Here is a 24,192-nt window from a genome sequence, read left to right as displayed (position 1 = left end):
GATTCTGAGATTGTCTATTTATGGTGATAACTCAATTTACGGGCTCTAAGCATCCTAAGACAAAGGAAATTACACCTGTGGCTGGCCGATTTCCTCATTAGAAATCTAATCAAAGATCGTAACAAGCCCCTCTTTCTGCGGCTTGGAGCAGACACCAGAAGACCGCCGTCGGACGACGTTTTCAAACAATAATTGCTGTAATACGTCTCCTATACCCAAAGATTTGATGTTTTTGTCAAAATATAACGTGCAGTGCGCCTAAAAAGAGCAATAATAGTGACGTTGGGAATATCCACGCAATCAACAATTTTCGCTACTCAAATTTTACCGAGGTGGGGGGACCCAAGAGAAAATAGTGTCCGTGCATTTCTACTGTCGCAAGTTTACTGGACGTCTTGCAGTTTAGAAATGGTTATTTTTATTGACCAAAGCCCAACAAACAATATGTATTCAAACACAAGCTTCTACAAAAAGCACTCGAGCGCCCCTTTTCAGGACGACTCGCATTGTGGGTGCGTTTCGGAGGAAACGGAGCTGTCCGTATTAGAGAGACATCACCACTTGACACCTTGACCCGTGTGTGGGTTTAGCGCAACATGTCGCTTTTTTCTTGAAACCCGGCCTTGCGACGCATTTCGTGTTAAAACTTGTATCTTTCTAACGTTTTTTTTCTTTTTTCTTTTTTAGCAGTCTTTTTGCAAAAATGTCGAAGGGGGTGGCAGGGGGACTTCACCTTCCAAAATTCGTTGTCCCAGGAGGTGAAGAAGCCCGTAAAGTTTGGCGGCTCGAGTCCCTGCTTGACCCAGATCACCGGCGTCCCCAAGTCCCTGCAACTGGGGTCGTCCTGAAGGTAATCCTGAAGGGACGTGCAAGCAAGCCTGAGCAGTCGTTGAAATTTCTGACACGTGATTTAGACTGGTATGTAGTAAGGCTGCGAGTTTCGTGATCTCATAGTAGACCAATTTGACTCGTACAGAGCATTTCCAGTAACTGTATCACTCAAAAGCCTAGGGAGGCACAATTTACCTCTACAAGATAGAAGACAAAAAGACATTGACAAAGTGTTTGCGTGCCCTTCACCTACGCGGAGTTTGTCGAACCCTGCATAGTTGCGAGTAAACGCGACCGGTAAACTCTGCCAGTTTCAAGCGAGCTCGCGTTTGTCTCGTACAATTCTGCGCTTCAGCTCGCTTTTTGCGTGTTTTTTTATCAAATATTTTTGATGCTGCGCCAACTGCCCCAACTTTCCGCCCCCATCCCGAGCTATCGACGGGAAAGCTTGGCCACGGCGATGCTGTCGGTCGTGCACATTGGCAATAGCAGTGATACAGCGCCGAATCTGTGCTACACCGGTGCCAGCTCAGCACCAAGCTGCACTGAGAACCGGCCTGGCCCCTTCGCACATGCAGCAGAGCACTGTGCCTCAGCTTCTAGTGCTGAAGAGAATGATAACTTTATGCCGATGCAGCACCGACTTTGTGCTGTACTATATCGGTGCAAGAACTACTCAGCAATCGTACATCGGAGTGAGGTAGTGTCCGGTGTGTGTTGGTATTCTGTGCACCATAAACTTCTGATCTTAATCTTGTCGGTTCACCAGCACATCGAGGAACGGCAAGGTGTCATCCATCTCACATTCCACAGTCAACTGTTTAGGGGTTAAAAGAGCTAAAAACGACGGACGAGTAGGAGAGACACACACCACAGAGAGCTTTTAACCCCTAAACATGTTCAACCAACTAGCCCAAATCCAAACCCTTACTTACACAGTCAACTGAACTGCCAAATCAATAAAATTAAAATGTACAAAAAAAAAAAAAAGCGAGATGGATGGCGTTTTGCATTTTCTCGATGGGTGAACCAGCGAAGGCAAGATAGGAAGTTTATCGTGTACAGAAAACAAACACACACCAGATGCTACCTCGATTTTGACTCCAACGACCCAACAAGTCGTAAGGCGTCAGTGGTTTTGACACTCCTGCGTAGGGCAACAACCATCTGCTCGTTGGAAACCATTAAAAGGAAGGAGAAAGAGACCATAATTGTAGACCTTGAGAAAAATGGCAACTCTAGTAGCTTCATCGAACGCATCGCCAGATGCCAAGGTCTCGCCAGACAAAAGCAGAAGCCACTAGAAGGAAGGCAGCCCTATCAAGTCGTGCACATCAGCGTCCCCTACGTAAAGGGGACCGGCGAAGCGCTGGCACGAATACTGGGAAAAGGAGGAATTCTGGTGGCCCACAAGCCTGCGATTACACTGAAAAGGTTCGGGCCAAGACCCAAAGATTGTCTACCAAAGGAAAGAGCACAGGGTGCGGTTCACACCATTCCGCGTGAAGAGTGCCCCGCAACCTACATCGGCGAGACAAAGAACTTTCCGGAGTGACTCCGCCAACACAAGAACGACGCGCAGAAGTTCGACAGTGAGCATAGCACCACTGTCGAACGTTGCGATACCTTAGGCCATCGCACTGAATTTGCGAACGCGCACGTGATTGATGCCAAGCCAAATATCCGAAGAAGACTTATCTTGGAGTCATGGCAAATCCAGCATACACCAGGAAACCTAAACAGGTCTCTGGGCGCCTTGCCCTCTTTGCACACGCATGACCTCCGTGACCTGATAAGGAATCTATAGAGATGATTGTCTCCATAACCAAAAAGCTGATTTTTAAATTTTTTGCAATTTTTAGTTTTTGTTTTGAAGACGAAGAGGTTAGGAGCTGCTGCTGCTCCACGTGCTTTCAGTCACCGTTGAAGAAGGAACTAACCTGGTTTCGAAACATCGGGTTTCCTTTCGAGATTTGGTTAGAGCTACTTTTTTTGGACTTTAGGTAATTCTCACTGAACCAGGCAGATTTTTGCCGCATGTGTTTACCTTCAAATCCAAAGTAGGAAGCCCGCACTGGAGGCTTGACAGCAGAAACTTCCGTTCTCATCTTGTCAGTGCCTATAGTGTTGAGTCAGTGCCTCGCTTCACGCGAGGAGTGGCCGTTAGCCCTTTGACAGTCCCTGCCGTACGTGTACGGCTGCGTTTACGTATTTGGAAGTGCCAGCCTGAATGCGAAAACCGTGTGCACTGCGGGAGGTATTGCTATTTGTTACATGTCTCTGGCAAACTATAGACGTCGTATCTGCACGTTTCACTTTGCTGGGGCCACTTAGGTAATAGTTTTAAAGTTGGACGGGGCAATCTATAGTTTCGAAATTAGATGCTCCGCGCAAGTCACACACTCGAGATGGTCGCTTCGCGTGTTGGCTGCTCCGGTGGTAGTGGCAATTGGAGCACCTGCTCTTACAATTCAGATTTTAAACATTTTTCGGAAACAAATTTGCAGAGGGCTACTTGCCGAAACGATACCAATTAGAAGAAAAGGGGCAACTTTTCGCCTTCGATATTTCCATATGACGCTTCTAAAGCTGAACGGCTTGCAAAAATTTAGACAACTGAGAAAAGTCCCGTGCATTGACCCTTTCTTTCTACCATTCCCCTAGAAGCGGACCCGACCGCCGTACAACACACTTTTGTAGAAAAAACTTGACCGTCAAGGGCAGGCACGTAGCCAGGATTTTGTTTCGGGGAGGCGCGGGGGGGGGGGGGGGGGGGGGGGGGGGGGGGGGGGGGGGGGGGCACCCATGACAAAATGCTGTATGAGGGGGAGGGGGGAGAGGAGGTCCCATGGGCCACCCCCCCTGGCTACGTGCCTGGTCAAGGGGGTCACTGAAACATGCCCTACCTCTGCGGCGTGGTTGGCAAGCTTGGCGAGCTCCTTGCCGGCATCCTTTCCGATCCAAAGGAAGATGGAGTGCCAGGCGTCCAGCAGCATCACCTCGTCCTCCACCAGGTCGCACTGGTTAAAGTCCACCACCTCCCGGGGTGCCAGGCGCCCCACGCGGTCGCGCAGGTGGAACAGGCGGGCTGCGCGCGTGCCAGTGTCTTCCTGCAACCAGCGATTGGGAGTGGGGGGTTCTGGTCGGGGTGCTCAAAAACTTAATGACCCTCAAAGAGACACTCAACTCCAAACATACAATTCTTTTTAAGCGCCTGAGTTACAGTAATAATCGTACAGATAGAAGTTGGGGGGAGAGGATTCTGTCCGTATAATTGTAATATTAATTTACAAAGATTTTTCCAAAAGGACATGTATGTCGCAAAGATTGTATGGCAAATTGCTGGGCAATTGTGTTGCATACGTACGTACAATGTTCTAGCATCACAAATGTTTTTATCGTCATTTGGCAGCATGTCTAGTGTGTTCAGCCAGACGCCTACGTTCGCGCCGCTCTTCATCGGATAATTTAAACGGGTCATGAAACGATTTTCCAACTTTTTTCTGTTTAGCTTTCCTCCTCAACTCACCAATCGTGCATTGTACCAAACAGTTCAAGAAAACGGAAAGGAGGTAGTCCCTCTTGCTCGGACCCTCGTTTGTGTACCCGGACACAGCCATTCTCCTCCTAGAAGATTAACCCGTTGCTCAAAACTCAAACAAAAGTTGCTTTCCCCACTATGTTCACCATGAAGCTGACAGTGCTGTGGAAGCTATGCGCTTGTTGGGCCAGCCACACTTTTGCCACGTGATCACGCTCCCTCGCGCGTACAAACGCGCATCGAATGAGGTCAGGTGATGAAAGGGAGGTGGCTGATGCACCCCTAAGCTTCCACCACACTGTCAGCTTAGGGGTGAAGGGAAAAAATGGGGTCGGGTGTCGTGCGACGCGCGTTTGGGCCAGGTGTCGCACTTTGGGTACCGCGGATGTATCAATGTGAAAAGGCAGGGAGGGAGCTTTCGAAGGGAAGGAGGTACGAAATAGTCCGCTGCGTTTTCAAATTTCCCTTTGATGCGTGGTATGTGTACACTTGAAATGATAAACCTGGTGATCTTCCAGAACTTTCTCACCCACTACCCCCCTCCCCACGCGACCCCTGCTCACATGACATCCCCGTTAACCAATCACCATTGAGCACTTCACTCCTCCTCTCCCACCCAACAACCCATCAGTGTCGAGCCTTGCGACCACGCTTTTATCCAGGCTTTACTTTTGGGCCTCACGAAATGCCGAACACCTAGCCAAAAAATGCTTTGCGTTGTTAAATGCACTGCACTATTACAGCAAAGCTGTTAAGGGCTATACTCCGTTTCAAACATAGCGTGCAATGTAGTCAAAGCTAGCGCGCCGGTTCGCACAGCCGACCGCGACTACGTTCGCTCCACAAAATAGTGCGGCCCCTGAAAAAGAAAAAAAAGTCGAAAAGTGTACATCTTTGGAGCTAGTAACTAATAGTGGCGTTATGATTTCGAGGGAACACCAATTCTTTTTCAATAAAAAGGATAATATAATGTAAACTACTCCAAATTATTTTCCGTTTTCGTTCGTGCGGCACTCGCACTCGCTTCGGGTTTTCGGGTTGTGCGGCTGCCCCTGCCTCGCCGGTTTCGTGAAGATGGCGTCTTACGCGGGAAGCTTTCTTTTCCTGCTCGGATATTTTCGAAGATTCGTTGTGTGAAGATCTCGCAAAAGTGCAAGCAGGTGATCGCCAACGTGTACGCGAGTTCAAGAACGTGTTTCCCGGAGACGTCGGTCCGTGAGGTCCTGGAGACGGTCAGTAACGACACCGGAGTGTCTGGCAAGGTGGCGTCCCCGAAGCGAAGACCTCGCAACCTGAAAGTTCCGAGCACGCGGACAGTGTTGTGAACTGCCACCTGTTATTTCTGGTGTTGAAATCGGCCTTATGGCTTCAAAGTGAAACAAGCCTCAAGAAGGAACTGTGTCGGTGATGAATCGTGCCTACGGCTCCGTCTGCTTGCGGTACCTTACAGCAGGCGGTGCCCGTGATTGCATTCCGAAGTGTCTGGGTTCTTCTGCCTGCGGGACCGTAACCATGGTCGGCTCCGTCTGCCTGAGGCACCTTAACCTTGGTCGGCTAAGTAAACGACGCACATGCCCGTGCCTGTATTCCGAGGCCCCTGCTTTCCTCGAAAAGGAAACAACACTCGATCCTGATCTCGAGTGCCGTGTGTTGTGTACGCGTCTATTGTGAATCACTCCCGGTTCATGTGGGCGCCGGCACCAGAGCACCGAGATACTGCCGTCTGGATGACTTCTTTCATACACCGGCGAGTATTCTGACTCTGAAGGAAACTTCCATGAAGTCACATCACGTGAGGGAATGCCAAGCCGTCTGAACAATGGCAGTGCGGTCCCCTAATCACAATATTCGTTATATAAAGGACCGTCCACCACACTCTCAAGGTACTCTCTGATTTTCACGCTACCATGTAAATAAACGGCTTTAAATAGAGACGCCCTGGATCTCGACCGTTCTTCCGTTTTGACGAGGCCGGCGCAAGTTTGAGCGGAACACCAGCCCCTAGTCTACCTTCTTATAAATAAAAATCAACAAGAAAAGAGGAATTGAAATATGCACTTCCGCAATACGCACAATCTTGCACAAAAAATCGGTCGAAAAGAAAAAAAACCTTTGCGCCCTTAGTGGATTCGAACCACCGCCATCGAGATGTCGGCATCGCCGGCATCGCCGGAGCAGCGCCTCGTACCGCTCGTCCACGAAATCTCGCGGAGTAACACAATTTTGTGTGTTTTTTCATGCGCACTACTTCAGTAGCTTTCCCAGCGTTGCACGCGATGTTTGAAACGGAGTATAGGTTCCCCAGGATCGTGTCCGGTATGTCGACACAAACCTACCTAGACAGCCACCGCCATCTCTAAGCGATGGCGGCAAGCACACAACCAGTATGGTTTCCGCCGTCGCTCGTAGATGGCGCCAACCTTTCCAGCTATAATAGAAGAATGGATAGTTGGGCGCGTTGGTGGGAATTCATCGTAGGAAACTGCGCGAAAAACAGACGACGATGAAGAAGAGGCACACAGTGTATCGAGTAGAGCTCCGCTGGTCTTCCTTCTTCACGAGAGTGGAAAGGCCGTTTTTTTAGAAAACGTATGATATAAATCATCACAGTAAAACTAGAGTACTTCGAATCACGATGTAAATTCTGCTTAAAACCACAATTAAAACTATTTACATTGTGAGACACATTTTTAGTTTCAGGCGATTTCAACATCCTTTTACGCAAGCTGTTTTTTTTTTAGGTTTTAATAAATGAGACAAGAGTGATGAAAAATCTTTTAGTAAATATACATAGTACTCCAGCTAATTCTCTTCGTAATCATCACAAAGATTTAGGTAGTAATGTATTTATGGCACAAGCTTTTGAATGCACCTCCCAAAGAAAATTGCCGCTCGGGTTCTCAGTCACTCATCACGCATCGAAAAGACTGTCAGTCACCACAGACATCCTTTCCTGACCCCCATCATCAAGGACATCTCTCCGTCCTTTCATAAGATTCATGCAGTTTCCTTCATACACACTGCACAAACGTGAGGAGCAACGGTCTGACTGATGCACAATGGAATGACTAAGAACCCCGGCAGGAACCCTATTTGGGGAGGGCATGTAAAAGTTTGTGTCACATCACAATAAGTGCCTTTGTAATTGAAAGGTTTTTTAACACTTTCATCAGATTGAAATACAGTCTAAGCTTATTACAACAGACCTCGTTACAACAGACATTTGCATATAACATACCGATTTGTGAAGTTCGGTTAGTTTTCCTCTATGTACCATTGACTCAACTTCATATCTGGATACAACATACTCCTTTTACAACAGACCGAAATCTTGGTCAAAATCAAGGTCTGTTATAACGAGCGTTTTTCATCCCTTTCTTTTTTGTACCTGCAGTTCATCAGAACTTAAAAAAAAAAAAAACTTCTTTCTATACATGCATTCTGAGCTATAGAAGCATATTTTGGAATGGCTCACATGACTCTTGTCAGTGGTTCTAATAATGGCTTTGACAGATGCTATGGAATAACTTTAGACACAAAGAAAAAAAAGCTTAGTAGCACTTCGACTAGGTCTGCCATGTGACTTGTTCTATTACTCCCAAATTACCCTCGGGGGTGTACGCTTAGAGGGACACTGACAGGGTATTTATGCTCGCCGAGGTTTTTAGTTGTACGTGACATATGAGAGCTCAGCTACCCAGAACAGAATTTGCGGCTCGAAATTCGGTTTCTTTCCGCCCGAAAACCACCGATCAAGAACTGGTCGGTTCGAGTCTCGCTCACTCTATTTTTCGCGGTCACGGGCCGTTTTCAAAGGTATCAATGCGACCACCAAATTTAATCAAAGTCGTGGGTCACTGAAGGCACACACTCAATATTAAAAATAGAAAAAAATATGAAACCCATTTTTTGTGGCTTCTAAAAAGCTGTAAATACGTTGATTGAAAAAAAAAGTTCCACAGAGAACCGGAAGCATTCTGTGCGTTCGTCGTTTCGCGTATCGTGGGACTCGCGGGGACGGCGATGGCAGCGGACGGCGGGCGTGGGACCTCTATTTCAGAACTGTCGTTCGCGGTACTGGCGAATTCTGTCTACCGTTAAAAGAGAAATGTGGGACTGATCAAAAGAATTGGTATTCATCCCGTACGACACGCCCGGCCACCAAGCCGATTTGCACGAAGACGTCACCGAGCCGTCGCTCCCTTCTCGTGGCTGAAGACATCGTTCGCGCAAACGTCAAGCACGACGTGTCTACTTCGAGTGGAATATGCACGCGTACGATTTCTTTACTAGGTGCGAATGTCCCCAAAGCGTGGTGCTTCCCGACCTTGACCCGGGAGTGCTTTTGCTAGAGAAAAATCGACAGCAAACTTTCCAACTTACAGTTTGCCGGCTGAATTATTACTAAGGAAAGAGATCCGCCAGACAAGTGATGCCCCAGTAGCTCAGTGGGAAAGACGTCCGGTTCAGACGCGGTAGGACCAGGTTCGATCCCCCGTGAAACTTTATTTTTTTTTTTTAAACATTTTCCGATGTTTACATATCTTTTTCTTTTTTTTTTTACAATCATCACTGAAGAAACAAACAAAAAAATAAGAAACAAATGTTGTGGACGATACTTCGCTGAATTAAATGGTATGGAATTTCCGTTTTGACACCTGCGAACTCAATGTAATCACTTTCCACAAAATGCAAGGAGCATATAAATCAGGCATCGTCCGCTTTCCGAGGTGCCCGTATATGTTCTACAGGAATCGCAGCCAGCCATTGGTCCCGATCCCGTTGATCTTTCGGAAACTCTGTCGCACAATGCCACTTTTTTTCGGATGCAGGAAATGTGAGCCAGCTCTTCACGCAACATCTTGGGTGTATTCTTTTCGGAGCCGATCATGGAAATTCACCACGGGCACTTACTACCCATCTCCAACTCCTCAATGTACAAAACAACTCATCTTGGAGTACAGAACAACGAGCGGAACAAACATAACTGCAAAAGAATCGCGCGGCGGGCAGTTCCCGCACGCCGCATCGCACGCCGCATGTCGTGTTGTCTGCTACAAAAAGGAAAAAAAAAAAAAAAAAAACGCGCGGTCGGGTGTAGCCACGTGACTTCCGCCACTCACTCTCTTCTCTCCACTTCTCCGACCTCCGTCGGGTTTCGGTTTCGAGCAGTTGCGTCTTTTGGCTTTATTAAAAAAATATGCTACTCTGTTGCAAAATATTAATTGGGTAGTCCTCCGATACCATAATGAAGCACCTGGCAAAAAATAAAAAAAATATTTTGGGGGGTGTCAGTGTCCCTTTAAAGGGACACTGACACCCCAAAGGTTGTATTTATTTGTTTTGTTGTCTAAAACGATGCAAGTTACAGTCATGGACACGCAAAAAAATACCCCAATGCCAAAACAATTTCCCAAGCGTGCACGTGCCTTTTTATTTTTGGTGCCCTTCTCTCCCACCCCTCATCTCCTCGCTTCTTTTGATTTGTGGCCTCAAATATTATGAAATTTAGAAGCTTTGTAAGCGACATTTTTATAACATTTATTGACGGCATTCAGAAAACAGTTTCTTAACGCAATTGCGAACGCACTTTGACCCTTCTTTTTAACGTACCGAAAATCGCGAGTCCAATGTGATGTCGCCTCCTGGCTTTTTATCCTCCCTCGGAAAACATGGCGGCGTTTGACGCATGTAGCAGAGGATAATCGGTGAGTCGGGGAATCGGAAGAAGTGGTCATTTTAGGTGCTTGACGACCTCTCAGACTTTGAAAAGAAAATCATACTAAACGGTCAAAACAACTGGGTGTGTGGTGTCTGTGCGTCGTAGTTTCAACTGGGACTCTGCCGAGGCAGCCATTCACGCAGAACCGGCGCGACCTCACACCGTTTCAAAGAATTTGAGATCGCTGAGAGGGCCCTAAAAGAACTTCCAACTTGAAAGGCAAGCATCGTCTGCTTGCAGCTATAGGCGGGACGCACGGAGAAAGCCGGTTGTTCGCGGAACGCCGGCAAACGCGACACTTCGGCTTGCAGCGCCAGCGGCAGTTCGGTGGCGTCAGAGCATGGTCAGAGAAACTTGACTCGCAGGACGGCTCAATATTTGACGTCACTGCACTGGTGCAGATCGCGCGGGAACTTCAAATTACGAATTTCGAAAATTGTTTTTTTACTTCACAAATACTGAATTCCCAAGTTTCGCATTTTAAGGATAATGTCCAGGCATTGTTTTGAATTGTTTCGAATAATAAAAAAAAAATGTTTCGATGTGTGAGTGCCCCTTTAAAGTAGCTAAGGGACTTGCCTGTATCTGTTTTTCGTTGGTGTAGTCTAGCCGACCTCCAATGGCGTTCCAAAACTCCTGCTTCTCCTGGCCCTCAGAAACCAGGACCATCTCCCTGAAAGTATATTGAAAAAGAGACGGCAAACATAATAGTTTTCTCCGGTCACAAGTTAACTCTGGTATATTCTGTTTTGTTCAATCAGTGCATTGTTATACAATCACTAATAATTTCTTCAATAGCTTTATACAATCACTAATAATTTCTTCAATAGCTAAGGGCCAACCCCCCACCCCAAAACGTTTTCTTTTTCCAGGTATGCTGGATCAGTGTCGTGATGTAGGCGAGTTGGTTCATGGTAACGGAAATAAACAGCACGCAAAGAATACACAAGGACGAAAGGAAGGTGCGAACGACACAAGCGCTGAACTCACAACTAAACATTCATTGAAAAAACACCAACGAAGTAAACCGCACTATCGCTTCAGCACGTGTCAAGATAGGCAATTTCTTTTTTGTGAAGAAAAACCGATGTTTGGCTGACGCATGCATCTTGCCCCTCTTTTGTTATTGCATACGCTTCCAATAATTCCCTGGTAGTTTTATCTGTGCCCCTCCTGATGGTGGTGATGTTATTGAATTGGGGCTGGCATTTACAGGCAGCACAATGCAGAGGCAAGTGACCCCCAGTGGTCGACCGGAGTGTCCAGTCATGCTCACGTGCCCTGTCATTAATGCATCGGCCAGTTTGGCCGATGTACACTCTTCCGCAACTTAGTGGTATCTTGTAAACCACCCCCACCACACAATCCACATACTTGTTCCTGTGCCTTACAGCACATTGGCTCCTGCCCCTAGCCTTATCCGCAATTCTAGGGCAGAGTTGCGCCAACTTTCGTGGCACCGAAAAAACAACAGGGACGTCAAACCGCCCAGCTACCTTTTTCAAATTGTGCGAGAGTTTGTGCATGTAGGGGAGTACCTGGGGTCTGGTTGCGGGTCTCTCTTTTTTCTGACTTGACCCTCCCTTAATCTTTTTAGCAACGTCTGCGCCAGTGCCAGAATAACCGACTGGATCATTATAAACACCAATTTTGCTCCTCTAGAAATACATCTGCGAACTTCTTAAAATCTTAGCATTGCCCATTTAAAAACGGATTTGTTTTTATGGCCGCCGCATGACACAAACACACATTCTGGAAATCGTCGCCCTCACCCGTTGTCACAAAAAAAAAGCATCAGCCAATGAGTTTTACTACACCCTTTTTATTGCGTAACCCGAACAACTGCAATCTGCCACTGGCGCACGTACATGTTAGTTTCTGGCCGATGGCTGGCACTCGAGCGCAAAGAGGGGCTCAAAACATGACGCATTTCACACACTTCTCCGGGATTCTAGGCACCACAACTATGGTGCCTGGAATGCGTCTCCTATTCGTGCGTCTACGTCTTCCGCAAAAGTGGTCCCTCCATCTTCACCGGATGGTGTCGTACTCGTGTCGTACTGCTGCCCGCCGCGACACCTGCAGCGGCACGATGGCAGAGCTGGATATAGCAGATACATGTTCTGCTGTAGGTTGCTCTCTACGGAAACTTGGGGCAATCACGAGTTGAGACGCCGCATCGACGGCGACACTTGTCATCGCTTGTACCGTTCGTCACAACTTCTACAACCAATCGCCGGGACCGCAACGTCTGACAGCATGACACATTGGCTTCAAGACTACTTTAGACGCACGGCTAGCTCGGGACGCCAAATGCACCGGGGGAAGACATGTCCCGTACTCAGAGACGACGTCTTCTGGCGTCTGAGAAGGGCAGACCGTGCATGCAGAGCTGCGATCGGCGCTCAAGGAGCGCAAGCGTGCGGGTTGTTGGTCCCCGAGTATATAAAACCGAGTTGACGCCGCTAATACACTGTACCAAAGACAGTCTGCAGATGCAGTCTGAGGCGTGCTTCTTCCTCGTACGACAGTCCCGTGACGCTGGTCACGCAAAAGCCGTCTGCAGACACGTTCGAAGCAGACGTGCTTTGGACGTGCTCGAGGGGCATTTGCGGCGGACTTAACGTCCTATTCTGCCCGTGCATTTAAAGTGGCAAAAAATTACATCCCAAAAGCCAGATTTGTTCCGCCGTCGGACGTCACAATCCCGGCAGTTGGGCGTAGAAGTTCTGGAAAAAAAAAAGCGGGAAACAACGCAAAGCGGTGATTGCACGTCGGGGATGCATTGCAGGAACCGTACCCGAGCTAACCTACAACCGTGACGGAACCACGTCGACTTACATTCCCGACCCGGTGGCGATCTTCTTGGCCATCTCGCGCTCGTCGCCGGTGCTCTTGCGGCCCGCCCAGACGTAGACGACTCCTCCACCGCTGGACAACAGGAACACGTCGCCCGAGTTGAGGGAGGCGGCGGTGCACGGCACCTGCACCGCCTTGGTGTTGTGCTGGGTGGTGCCGTGCACTCGCAGGAGGTACACGCGCGGGAAGTTGTGAACGCCCCCGCCGTGGTCCGCGGCGATGCCGTTGCCGTTGGTCACCGCGCTGCCGCCGTTGATGCCTTCGTCCGCCGCCTGCCGTCCGCCACGTCACGGGAAAGGGGCAGGGACGCCGTTTGTAAAGCAATGTGGAGTCCAGGTTCATCAGCTTTCTTTGCGGGGGTTGCGGCGACGTCAAAACGCCGGGCTCGGATTGGCTAGGATCAAAGGACAGTGGGTAGACCTCGAGGCAGTTTGGTTCTAGGTCTACCTACTGTCCTTCGATCAGAGCCCATCGGAGCTTGGCATTCCGATGGCGATGTCAAACCACAACCCCCCCCACCTCCAAAAGAAGCGGACGAACATGTGCCTTGCATTGTTCTCTTGTCGTAACCAATCGCAAGCTGTTGCGGCACAGTCAATTGCACTCAAATGCAAAGGTGTAAACTACCACTGTTGGCATATACATATCTTAATGCTTTTTTTTTTTTGTAATTTATTCATGTCACTAGTCCCGTCTGAAAGACCGCAGAGAGAGGCATGCTCGATAGAGTTGTTGCACGCGGCCCTACAATCACGGATGATCTGAGTACATTAGGGAGGAGCTTGAGTTGTCCCGCCTGCATCACGAGCTTCCTACCTTCGTTTTCTGCACCTTGAGCATGCGCGCACATTCAAAGCCCTGCTGTTCACATTCTGTCAAGTACAGGTCATTGTCGACGTACAACTTAATATCAAATTGTTTCGTGGCCTAATGTTAAAATTCCTATAATTTCGGGGAATTCGCGAGTCTCGAGATTTGTAGTTGAAAGGGCAACTCCGCTTTATTTTCATTTTTGAAAAGAAAAAAAAAGAAAAAAACGGTGCAGTTCCCTTTGGTGTCACCTGGGAAGATCATGCATCAAATGTTATGACATCGTTCTGTCTACATGTTTCCTAAACGGTCCAACAAACTTTGGAATGCGCCAAGCTGCCGAAGTCTGCCAACTCTAGCGGACGAATTGGGGCACGGCCAACGGCGCAGTCGAGACTACGGTGTTGGCGTAGCCAACATGAAGCTAAACGTCATTGCCTTTTATTAGTGCTTTTTAATGTATCACCGATAAACCCCAAAATGTTTAGAATTAAGCTGAGTTGTCCCCTAAGAACGAGCTAGCTCATAGTGCTACAAATCCTGGCAAACACGTTATAGTCAGCTCGTTTATAATGAAACCCGTAGTTGCGAGTCAGCGCTCTGTCCCGTCCCGTCGTTCTTCCCGTCTTTACGTTTGCACCATTTTACCTTGGTATCTTCCACTTCTAGTTAGTGTAATGCATAAACCTTGTTAGCAGTTGCGGTTGCATCGCGACTCTCGTCAGTAAATTTGTTCAGCCTGGCACTTGTTTAGGCACCATTAAATAAATGTATCGGTCAATCGCATTGAAGTTAGCCAGTCTGCAGGCTACCAAGTCATACCTCGAACACAATCATCTGTCCCGAAAAGATGGTCATGAAGTGGGGCGTCTCTTTTCCCTGAACGAGCCGTACCTGCCAAAAAAGAACCAGACACGAGAATATTTGGTGAGGTCCGCATCACTTCATGTGAACTATACTCTGCTTCGTACTAAGTCCAACCGCAGGCAGCGCTACCATATCCGACAAAACTAACCAAGCAGCATCAAAAGTGCATCATCGCAGCACTCGCCGTCTTTGTGCGTTCGCTATCGCCGGCAAAACCAATCGCGCATAATGACTGCAATCCCACAAAAAGACGACGAGCACCGCGACGACGCACTTTTGTCGCTGCTCCATCGGTTTCATCGGGTCGTAGCGTCGGTGGCAGTCAAACCAGGGCGTACGAACGAAGAAGTCCTCTCACCAAAACGGACTGGCCGTGGAAACGATCGTCCAGCTCTCGAGCCTTGAGCGCTGCCGTCCGCTTGTCGTCCGTTGATGCGTTTTGACCCTGCAGGGAGAGACTTCTGAGAAAGTGCGTGCGGAGTTGTAGGAGGGCTCTAGAAATTAAACCTAGATTCTGACACACTAGATATGACAGGGCGTCTCGTTTCCCGCAATCTGCGGACCGTTTTTTTGTGGTGGCTGCCATGTTGAATTTCAATATAGCTGATGGTTAGTGCAAAATAACAAATCACTTCTTTATCTTTTGCAGATTGGAAGGCACCAGAAATCAAGGCGTTCGTGCCAATAGTTATACTTTTTTCGTGGCTCTATTTTTCCATTTGCAGTTATGGTTAAACTTTCTACTTTATGTTTTGTCACTCAACTCAGCTACGTCATATGTGGCGGGTTCGAAACCCCGCCGAGGTGCCCACAATCTGACTGAGGCTTATTGCCGAGAAGATGCCGTGTAACCGAGCTTTCAGTTGCACATCAAAAGGTCCCCAGTTGGTCGAAATTAATCCTCAGTCCTCCGCTGGGGCGTGCCAGATGCCCGTCGTTGGTTTGGCATGTAAAACCCCCAAATTTGACGTTTTGACCAGCTACGTCATGTTTCAACGTGGCGACCGTCGCACACAAAAAGTCTATGTTGCCAGTGTCAGACTTGCCATCATCAACAGAGCCGCAAACTCGAGCCGAGTCTCATGCAAAACATAAGACTCGCAGGAAGCGTACAAGTTTCGAAAACGGGCCAAAGGGGGCGGTGGTGACAAACGGCCAGTGATCGATCACCCAGACGAATGTGAGCATTCCATAAGATTCCAGCAAGTGCGCACCTCCACATTTTGTCGTTGCAGTCGAACCTCAATTTATGGAAACCCGATTTTATGAATTTCCCCATTTAACAAACAAATTCGGATTCCCCGCGCAGCCTATGCGCGAGGTCTCCCTTCTTCGATTTTACGAAGTTCCCGATTTCACGAAATAATTAGCGGGTCCCGGTGACCTCGTTAAATCGAGGTTCAACTGTATTTTGATTTCAACTGAATACCTGTTACCGTAATGTTTCGAGAGATAGCCTGCCAAAGCCAGGTGAATTATTGTCATAGGTGCTAGGTTTTCAATTTTTGTCTAAATAATTAAGAATAAAAAAATTTTTTATGGTCATTTGTTTTTTATTGTAGTGTGAAAAAGCCGCGCACAAAGTTTCTTTGTGGGGCAAATTGTATCTGAACCTGGTGAAACCCCAAATGCACAACCTGCTGGTGATATCACTAAAATCTCAAAATTCGTCTTTGGTCAAGCTTTTGGTAAAAATATCGAGAAATAAAATCTGCCACAAAAATGGTCTTCAGTCTTATGCATTCTGGTCAGGAGTTGACCCAGTATGCATATATTCTTGAAATGTTTCTGAACCATGGCCCTCCTTTGATGTGCAATTTGAAACTAAATCGCTCACAATTGCAATTGTCTTTCTTCTTGAGCGATTTTAGGTTGCTAAGTATCTCTTACAGTGCATGCTGTTCATTGGGGTGCCGTTTGCTCCCCCAAGACATTTAGCTCTCCCTTCGCTTTCAAGCATGTTTACTTTTAGCTCCTACGCGGTGAAATAAACGGCGACTGTGCACTCACCAGCCAGTAGTACACAATGCAGTCCTCCTTCGTGCCCGAGTCGTAGATATAGACGATGACGTAGCAGCCGTTCGAGAAGAACTTTCCGTGGTCTCTCAGCTCGACGGAAACCAGATTCAAGTTTCGGACCCGGAATACCTAAGAAATGGGAAAGTCGAGTGCGAGTAATTGACCTGGCCATCCTTTCAAAGAAGTTGTAACGTCTTGACTGTAGTAGTAGTTGTGTTAAGGCGGTACCGAAACGAAATTCTAGCACCTGGCAACACCGCAGAAACACAAATTAGTTGTTCGAAAAAAAATATCAAAACTCAATTTAAAACGAAAAAACCATTTACCAGATTGCACCTGGTGGATATGTTCTCAACTATAGTTTGAATGTCATTACATCTCCCTTCCCATCGAAGCGGCGCCGCTCCGCAGAAGTGTGGCGGCAAGTTGCGTGCATGCGCTCCCTGTCGAACCTAGCCAAACCAGATTTCCCTTCTCTACCGCGCCTATTCAATCAACTCCTGCTGAGAGAAGGGGGTATGAAGTGGAGGGGAGTAACATTTCCGCCTCCGCCGGCATTGCCAAAGCAGTTGCCGGGCATTTCGAATGGCCAGGTCGTAATGCGTCGATGCCACCTAGTGGCGAAGCTCCATGCCAGCCTCCCCGTAGCCCTGCCCGTGAAGGGAAACGTGATGTCACGAACGCACTGGATCTCTCGGGACGCGTCGCACTCTTTGACGACTGCTCTTCGAGCGCTCGCTGGAGTACCCCGTGTGGAACGAAAAACATAGCCGTCCGTTTGAAAGCACTACAAATGTGCGGTTGTCATTAGCAGGCTTTGTTGATTGTGTTTAGCTTATTTCTGAACGTGAGGGGTATATTTCAATTTTAATTTAAGTATACCTTTAATAGTTCTATTTTTGGAAATTTGTTGTTACTGGACCGCTTTTTCTAGGTTGGCCATGCAGTGATTTTTGTGCTTCCAGTAAATACCGCTTAGGATTAATCCTGAACGTTCACAACCTATTGGGGAGATCCAACCGTCGTGCCCCTGGCGGCTAAGCTGAGAACTCCACCCATGGGGACGACGTCAATAAATATTTGACTGCGTTTCTGTTGCGGCATTCGGCTGGGGGAACACGTTCAATAATTGAATCACCAATTGAACATGAGTCAAGCCTGATGCGGACGTAGCGTAAGTAGTGCTCGATCAGGAAAGATCTAAAGAATCCGGTCTGCAGGCCTTGTGCTACGTAAACACCGAGTTCCGTGGGAAAACGAGCTGAACAGAGCACCTCCTATAGTTAGAGCTCCTCGCCATTAAAACATGCATTAGTTTTTCTCTCCACGTAGAGGCAGTCACCCTTTCAACTTGCAGTCAGAACAGGTGGCCGTAGGATCTGGTGCCAATTACCGTAAAAATCCTGAGCAAGTGCCCACTCAAAATTTGGAGATGATTATGTAAAAGTGGGGGTCCTTGGGTCATAAAATATGGAAAGATGTGTCCTTCATGTACTTCCCAAATGTTAAAAAGTTGAGGGGTGGGCGCTCATTGTGGGATGGGCGGACGCTCGGTAGTTTACGGTGCATGTCGCCAATGTTCATCGTAATCACACACTGGGGTTGGTATGTGCACACCTGCCAAACTTCCGAAACTGTTAGGTTGTTGTTGATTACGGGCTTTATGGTGCAAAGCCGGACACCATTAGGGTTCACTATGGATCATCTAGCTTTGCAAAGTAGAGGCTGAAAAAAAAAAAAAAAATTGTAGAGCCCTTTCACTTCATGTGAAAATAGAAGACCAGCGAAGCTGTAATCTTTACAACGTCTAGGACGATCGCCTAGAGGACAACGTCTAGGACAACCTCAAGGACGACTTCTAGGCAACCTCAAAGACAACATCTAGGATGACTTCTAGGACGACTTCTAAGACGACTTCGAGGACGACGCCTAGGACGACTTTTAGGATGATGCGTAGAGGACAGCCTTTCGGACAACCTTAAGGACGACCTCGAGAATGACTTCTAGGGCGACACCTAGAGGACAATCTCTCAGACGACCTCAAGGACAACTTCTAGGACGACTTTAAGGACAATGTCTACGACGACCTCAAGGACGACCTCAAGGACGACCTGGAGGACGATGCCTAGATATGATAACAAGGGATCAGGACCTCGATATCTAATAATGCCAAGGAAGGCTGACTAATGCTAATTGCCCCCTCTTTTTGTTTTTATTTATTCATACTTGACCCCTCTTTGTTTTATTTATTCATACTTGCGATGACCAATGGGGAGTTTTCTGTCGGCATGTGAGGACACATTTTTTCCCAGACCCTAGCGTATAACAGCTTCGCTGTAAAAGTAGACCGCTTTTCTCCTCTAAATTAGGCCGCATTGTAGAGGTGCAAGATGCGTCTTAAGTCCATCCGTGCAACGTCGCTGCGAAGCAACAAAATGTACACTCTCTGTGACCCTTGCCTATGATAATACAGGAGAGAGGCAAATTTCTTTTTATAGCCGAGTCCTATGCACTGTTTCACGACAAATTGATGAACCGTGGAGGCTGCGGCCTGATGACCCAATAAGGGCTTCGAAGCAAGACACGTGGCAACAGTAAATGGTCGAGGCCACGGAGGCCTCGTTATTGCCACAGCATGAGTGCCGTCTGCGACAAAAAGTAGTCCTAGGATTTTATTATTTTTTAATGGCAATTGAATTGCGCGATTGCATCTCTATCGACATTACGTTACGCGACACAAAAGAAAAACGAAGACAAGCTACTTTTCAAAGATACTTAGTTTGGATCGACTTTTTTCTGAGAACAACGTGGCTTTTGAACAATGTTTGAACAATAGCAGTGTCTGTAATCGACCGATTCTGCTCAAAATGTCGCCCTGGCATTAGCACCCCTTACAGGTTCGCGGGCAAATTGAGCGTATGGTTGTCTCATGAACGGTTCTTGAAGTGCTCGCTAGTCTAGCGGACGGCAGTGGTGTGGCGGTGGACGTTCATCCAAAGTTGGTAGGTTTCACAGCAGACGACTTTTGGCCAGCAGACGACAGCCGGTTCCTCTGGGCCTCGCATCTGACGCAGTGACGCAAATACTCCCATGACGTATTGCTCTGTGCCTCGCCCCGACTCTCTCAGTGGATTGCGGGAGCCATATCCTCCACAGTTGGCCAAGTTATCGTGAAACTGATTATACTGTAAACGACTTAATTTTCGCGGGCTCAAATTTTCGTGAATCGGGCCAAAGCTTAAAATTATTCTCGGGTACTAATTTTTGCGAATCGAGTGTAGCTTCTGTAGCGTTCACATATTGGCCCAATTGTTCGCGGGACGCATTTTTCGCGAATTGTAGGCGATCTGCAAAATTCGGGGAAATTAGGTCCTCGCGAAAATTTAGTCATTTACATTAGTAGATTGTATGTTCCATCAAAATTATGTACTTGGCGTCTACTATTTTGCACTAAGTTGTCATAACTAGCGTAGCTTCCACAGTGCCACAGCTTGTGCTCCAGTACAGGGCTGAAGCTCCATGGAAGCTACCCTAGCCTCGACAGTGTTGCACAAAATAGTTGACGCCGAGTGTAGGGTACTTTAGATACCGAAGCAGAAGTACCTCTCGCTTTCCCGTTCCATCGTCGACCACTTGCATCTGGGCCGAAAGGGCCGGGTTGGAGTGGAGTGTCGGCGCATCAAATTTGGTTTGGACTGTCTTGGCTGGCAGGATGCAGAACAAGGTGAGCATGCCATCAGCGCCCAAAAGACTCTCAGCATTAAAGTGAAATAGACCGTTCATTTGTACACATGTGACCTGCAGTTATCGCAAATGCGACATCGGCTTTTTTTTTTTTTTTATGCCGCACTGAGACAAGGTTAACAAGCACCAAATACTGCCACTTAAATTGGTGTCCCGAACAAGGTATTTTTACCACCTCAGTAGTTTTGATGACGGCTTTGCAATTCCAAGAGGAAAAACTGGTGATTGCTTGTTGTTGGTGTCCGTGCTGCATTATGTACACCTTGTTGGTGCAAGGACAGCTTGAATATTGATGTTTGCAAAGATAAGAAAATTAACCTTTAATTTTTTTTTTTCCACATGTTAAAACTTCTAACATGTGTGTCCACCACCTAGTGTCACTGTTATAGAAAATTGGAACTGCGGGGGTCAAGCAAAGAGACTCGTGTGGTTTACTAAATCAATGTTGCAACACATTTTCCCAATATAGTCCCAAAAAATAATCCCCCAAATCCTTTTTTTAAATTTTTTTTTGCAGGAAAGGTTTGATTAAAATTATAGTAAAACTGGTATGATGTAAGTCACAATTTAAATCACTTTTTTTGCTCTCTACCTTGCAAGCTACTATAATTACGATTGCAAAGTTGCGACGACACGCAGTCAACCGTTGTGCGAATGTTTCGAGAAGAACCAACCGATTTTGTGTGCAGAGTGCGTCTTCCCGGGCAGGGCGGGGTGCTCGGTGTCGTGCCACACCCTGAAGAGGCACTTGAACCCCATTGGCTCCCCTCCCTCGATGACACGCGCCACTTGGGTGCAGTGCGGGTAACCTTTCTTCTTGATGAAGCCCTGCATCGCATGTCGCTCAGCATGGTCAGTAGAGATCAAGGTGCATAGTTGGGCACGTCGGTGCATAATCGGAGTAAATAAAGAGTAGCAAAGGAAGGACACAACGGCAAGCAGAAGACACACCCAAACACAGCACCGACCACCGACTCTTATTATCTTTCGCAACAAAATATGTTTGCATGTAAAAGAAGACGCAGAAAAAACAAGACTGCATACCTCCATCACACCATTCCGTACAACTACGCTACCAGGAATGTGTCTGATTGGTGTGTTCACTGTGTTTTAGAAAGTGGTCCCTCAATTTCTACCCATTGGCTAAACATCCCAATGGATCCGTTATTTCTTGTGAGAGAAAACGACAGCCATCGCTGAGTCTGTGCGCATCTTCTACTCATCCTTCTGTTCTGTGTGTCGTTTTATTTATGCTGGTCACGCCGGAGTTTTTCCTATTGGGAGAGCACGGTTGTGCGAGCGAAGGAACAGACCTGTGCGTTGCGCATGGCCTCCGTGCGCTCCTTGTGGCTCGCCTTCTTGCCGACCCAGACCCAGATCCCGGCCTCTGCATTGTCCACGATGTAGGAGTCCTGCGGGTGCGGGGGATAAAGGCGCTGCTTGGCTCTCACAAAGGGTTCAGAGCAATGGATATTTTGAAGGGAGCTTCAAGGGAGTTTCTAAAAGGAGCTTTTAGCCAGAGCATTGAAAGGAAACATTTTAAAGGGAGCTTTTGGCGAGAGCATTTAAAAGAAATTTTTAAAGGAAGCTTTTAAACAGTGTTTTGAAGGGATCTTTTTTTTTTTTTTTTTTTTTTAGAAGGAGAGCTTCAAGGGAGTTCTTAACCCTTTAACTACCTGGCCCGAGCTGTACTCGTCATGGAAGGTTGTACCAATATCGCCGATGACGAGTCAGACTCGTCCAGCCAAAATGAGGGTTTGTTTTCACTGCCAAACACGAGACAGGTTTGTCCATCGGCTTTAGTTTCAATTTTCAACACTGGAGGCCAGGAGAGGTCGCACAAATGTAGCGTGTTTTGGCTTTTGGCGTGTATCAAGCCTTGCAACAGTGATCAGAAATGGCAGCATGCTTGAGCGATGCCGGTGACGGCCCTCGGAAACGGGCTCTCTCTTGCGGCAGTTTGAACAGTAGCGACGATGAAGACATCGAATTTGTCTCTCGAAGTGAGTCGGACATGAATTTTGAATACGAAACGGACTTAGACGACGACCACAGTGACGAAGAAGACGACGCGCTGGGTAGTGTTCGAGTGTGGCAACGCGCAAACCACGTAAACACTGAAAACCCGCTACCTGCGCCTCCGAGGTTTCCCGTTTTGTGCAGTGCCTGGGATTCTGCGGCAACCCACTGACGAAAAAGACATTCTCGGCTGGTTCGAGGTTTTTTTCTTGATTGGGACCTTGTTGACCTCATTGTGACAGGGACAAACCGCCACGCGGTCCCGAATTTCGCTGCGCGGGGCTCTTCATGGAAACCGGTGGATCGCAAAGAGATGATAGTGTTCCTTGCACTAATAATTTTGCAAGGAATCGTTGGCAAACCGCAAGTTGAGATGTATTTGTTAGCGCTAGTACGGAGAAACGTCTAGGCTCTTGATCTTTTGTTACGGTGCGTATGTTCAAATAAATACTGCACATTTCAGCACCTATTACTCTTAAATGCACTGAGGAAAAGCTTCCATAAAAATGAACTTTTTCTTTTAAAAGGTTTATGTTAATACCAATCAGAAACCAATCAAGTAATGTATTTGCAATATCAGGACGACGTAAGAAACAATATGTGGAAATAAAATTTGGGAAAGTTGGTACATTTTTTTCAAAACTAACTTGGTGGATAAAGGAAGTGTGAAACAGAAGCTGGCAATCGAAAAACTGAGGATAGTTATGAAACTCAAGATGTCTCCCTTGCGCTGCGGCTCGGGCGAGTTCAACTAAGAAGATCACCGGTCGTCGGGAGGTATCCTTTCCTTTGTCTGTCTTCTTGAATAAAGTGTGGGACTGTGTAGTCGAGCTTTTAAAACTGCAAACGACCCCACAAAGCGTGCTGCGATCGACAACGGTAGCTGCTGCGTCGTGAAAAGGCCCTCTCTAGCGTGAAAGTTGGGGCCCCGCGTCCTTTGCAGCTCCCATGCCGTTGCAAACCTTTGCCTACTCTGTTCGGCGCGCCTGGTATGCCCGGCCCTCAGACACAGCGCGATGCTTGCGTGGTTTGGCCACGTGTGTTAGAAGGTGAGCGAGGGCTGTTTGTGGCCGCAGCTGCGGTGGAAGAAGCGAAGGTACGTAGGTGAGCCGTCCTTTGGAGGTGCAGAGAGCCCATGAGAATGGAACCTGGCAATGGGCAGGCAAGGGGGCGTGTCGTCGCAGCGCGACCACGTGGGTATTTCGCAACGGCGGCTGCTGTAGAGTAAAGGTTTCGCGCTCGTACATGAGCATTTTTTGCCGGGAAGGGGCACTGGTATCCACCTCTGTAAAAATGTGCAGCTGCATCTCGACCTATCGATCAAACCGTCGTTCGCAGAATTGCACTTTATGAGAAATGCAGCCGACGCTCGTGTTCGACCTCGTCTAATTTCAAGCACCGCCGTCACGTCTTTTTGAAGTGCCGCCTTGCCCTCCTCCCTTACCTTTTTATCCTCGCAACGACGCATGCAAGAAGAGACGACACCTACACGTCATCATGACCTACCTCTCACCGATACGTCACGTGACTGACACAGTGGCGTAAGTGGCGATTGGAGCGCACGGAGAGCGGCAAGTAGAAATGTGGAAAGAGCAACTCTGCCTCCTCCACTCTGGCACCTTTTTCGCTCTATTGGGGAAGCCCTTCTCCTTCCACTTGTGCTACCCTCTCCACTCTACCATCTCCACCCCACGCCAGAAATGCGCATAGAACAGGGGTTAGCTCTTCCACAATCCTGCGTGATCGTGCGTAAGATGAAAAGAAATGCGAACCTACATAA

The 24,192-nt window shown here is 47.7% G+C and overlaps 1 protein-coding gene across 1 annotated transcript in view; it reads right to left on the bottom strand.

Annotated features, from left to right (window-relative positions):
* Positions 1-24,192, bottom strand: part of LOC121835088 (villin-1-like) — a 55,236-nt gene that overhangs the window by 6,778 nt on the left and 24,266 nt on the right. Inside the window, exons 7-16 of the mRNA XM_042289022.1 lie at positions 21,707-21,805; positions 21,068-21,221; positions 20,253-20,353; positions 16,641-16,778; positions 14,989-15,075; positions 14,586-14,657; positions 12,936-13,225; positions 10,674-10,767; positions 3,738-3,941; positions 734-856 (exon numbers count right to left, since the gene is read on the bottom strand). Of these exons, the coding sequence (XP_042144956.1) occupies positions 734-856; positions 3,738-3,941; positions 10,674-10,767; positions 12,936-13,225; positions 14,586-14,657; positions 14,989-15,075; positions 16,641-16,778; positions 20,253-20,353; positions 21,068-21,221; positions 21,707-21,805 (1,362 nt within the window). The remainder of the gene's footprint in view (positions 1-733; positions 857-3,737; positions 3,942-10,673; positions 10,768-12,935; positions 13,226-14,585; positions 14,658-14,988; positions 15,076-16,640; positions 16,779-20,252; positions 20,354-21,067; positions 21,222-21,706; positions 21,806-24,192) is intronic.

The sequence above is a fragment of the Ixodes scapularis genome, unplaced genomic scaffold (genome assembly GCF_016920785.2).
Source record: "Ixodes scapularis isolate PalLabHiFi unplaced genomic scaffold, ASM1692078v2 PGA_scaffold11__112_contigs__length_91849675, whole genome shotgun sequence".
In the NCBI taxonomy this organism is placed as follows: Eukaryota; Metazoa; Arthropoda; class Arachnida; order Ixodida; family Ixodidae; genus Ixodes; species Ixodes scapularis.
This window is presented reverse-complemented; position numbering and strand designations above follow the sequence as displayed.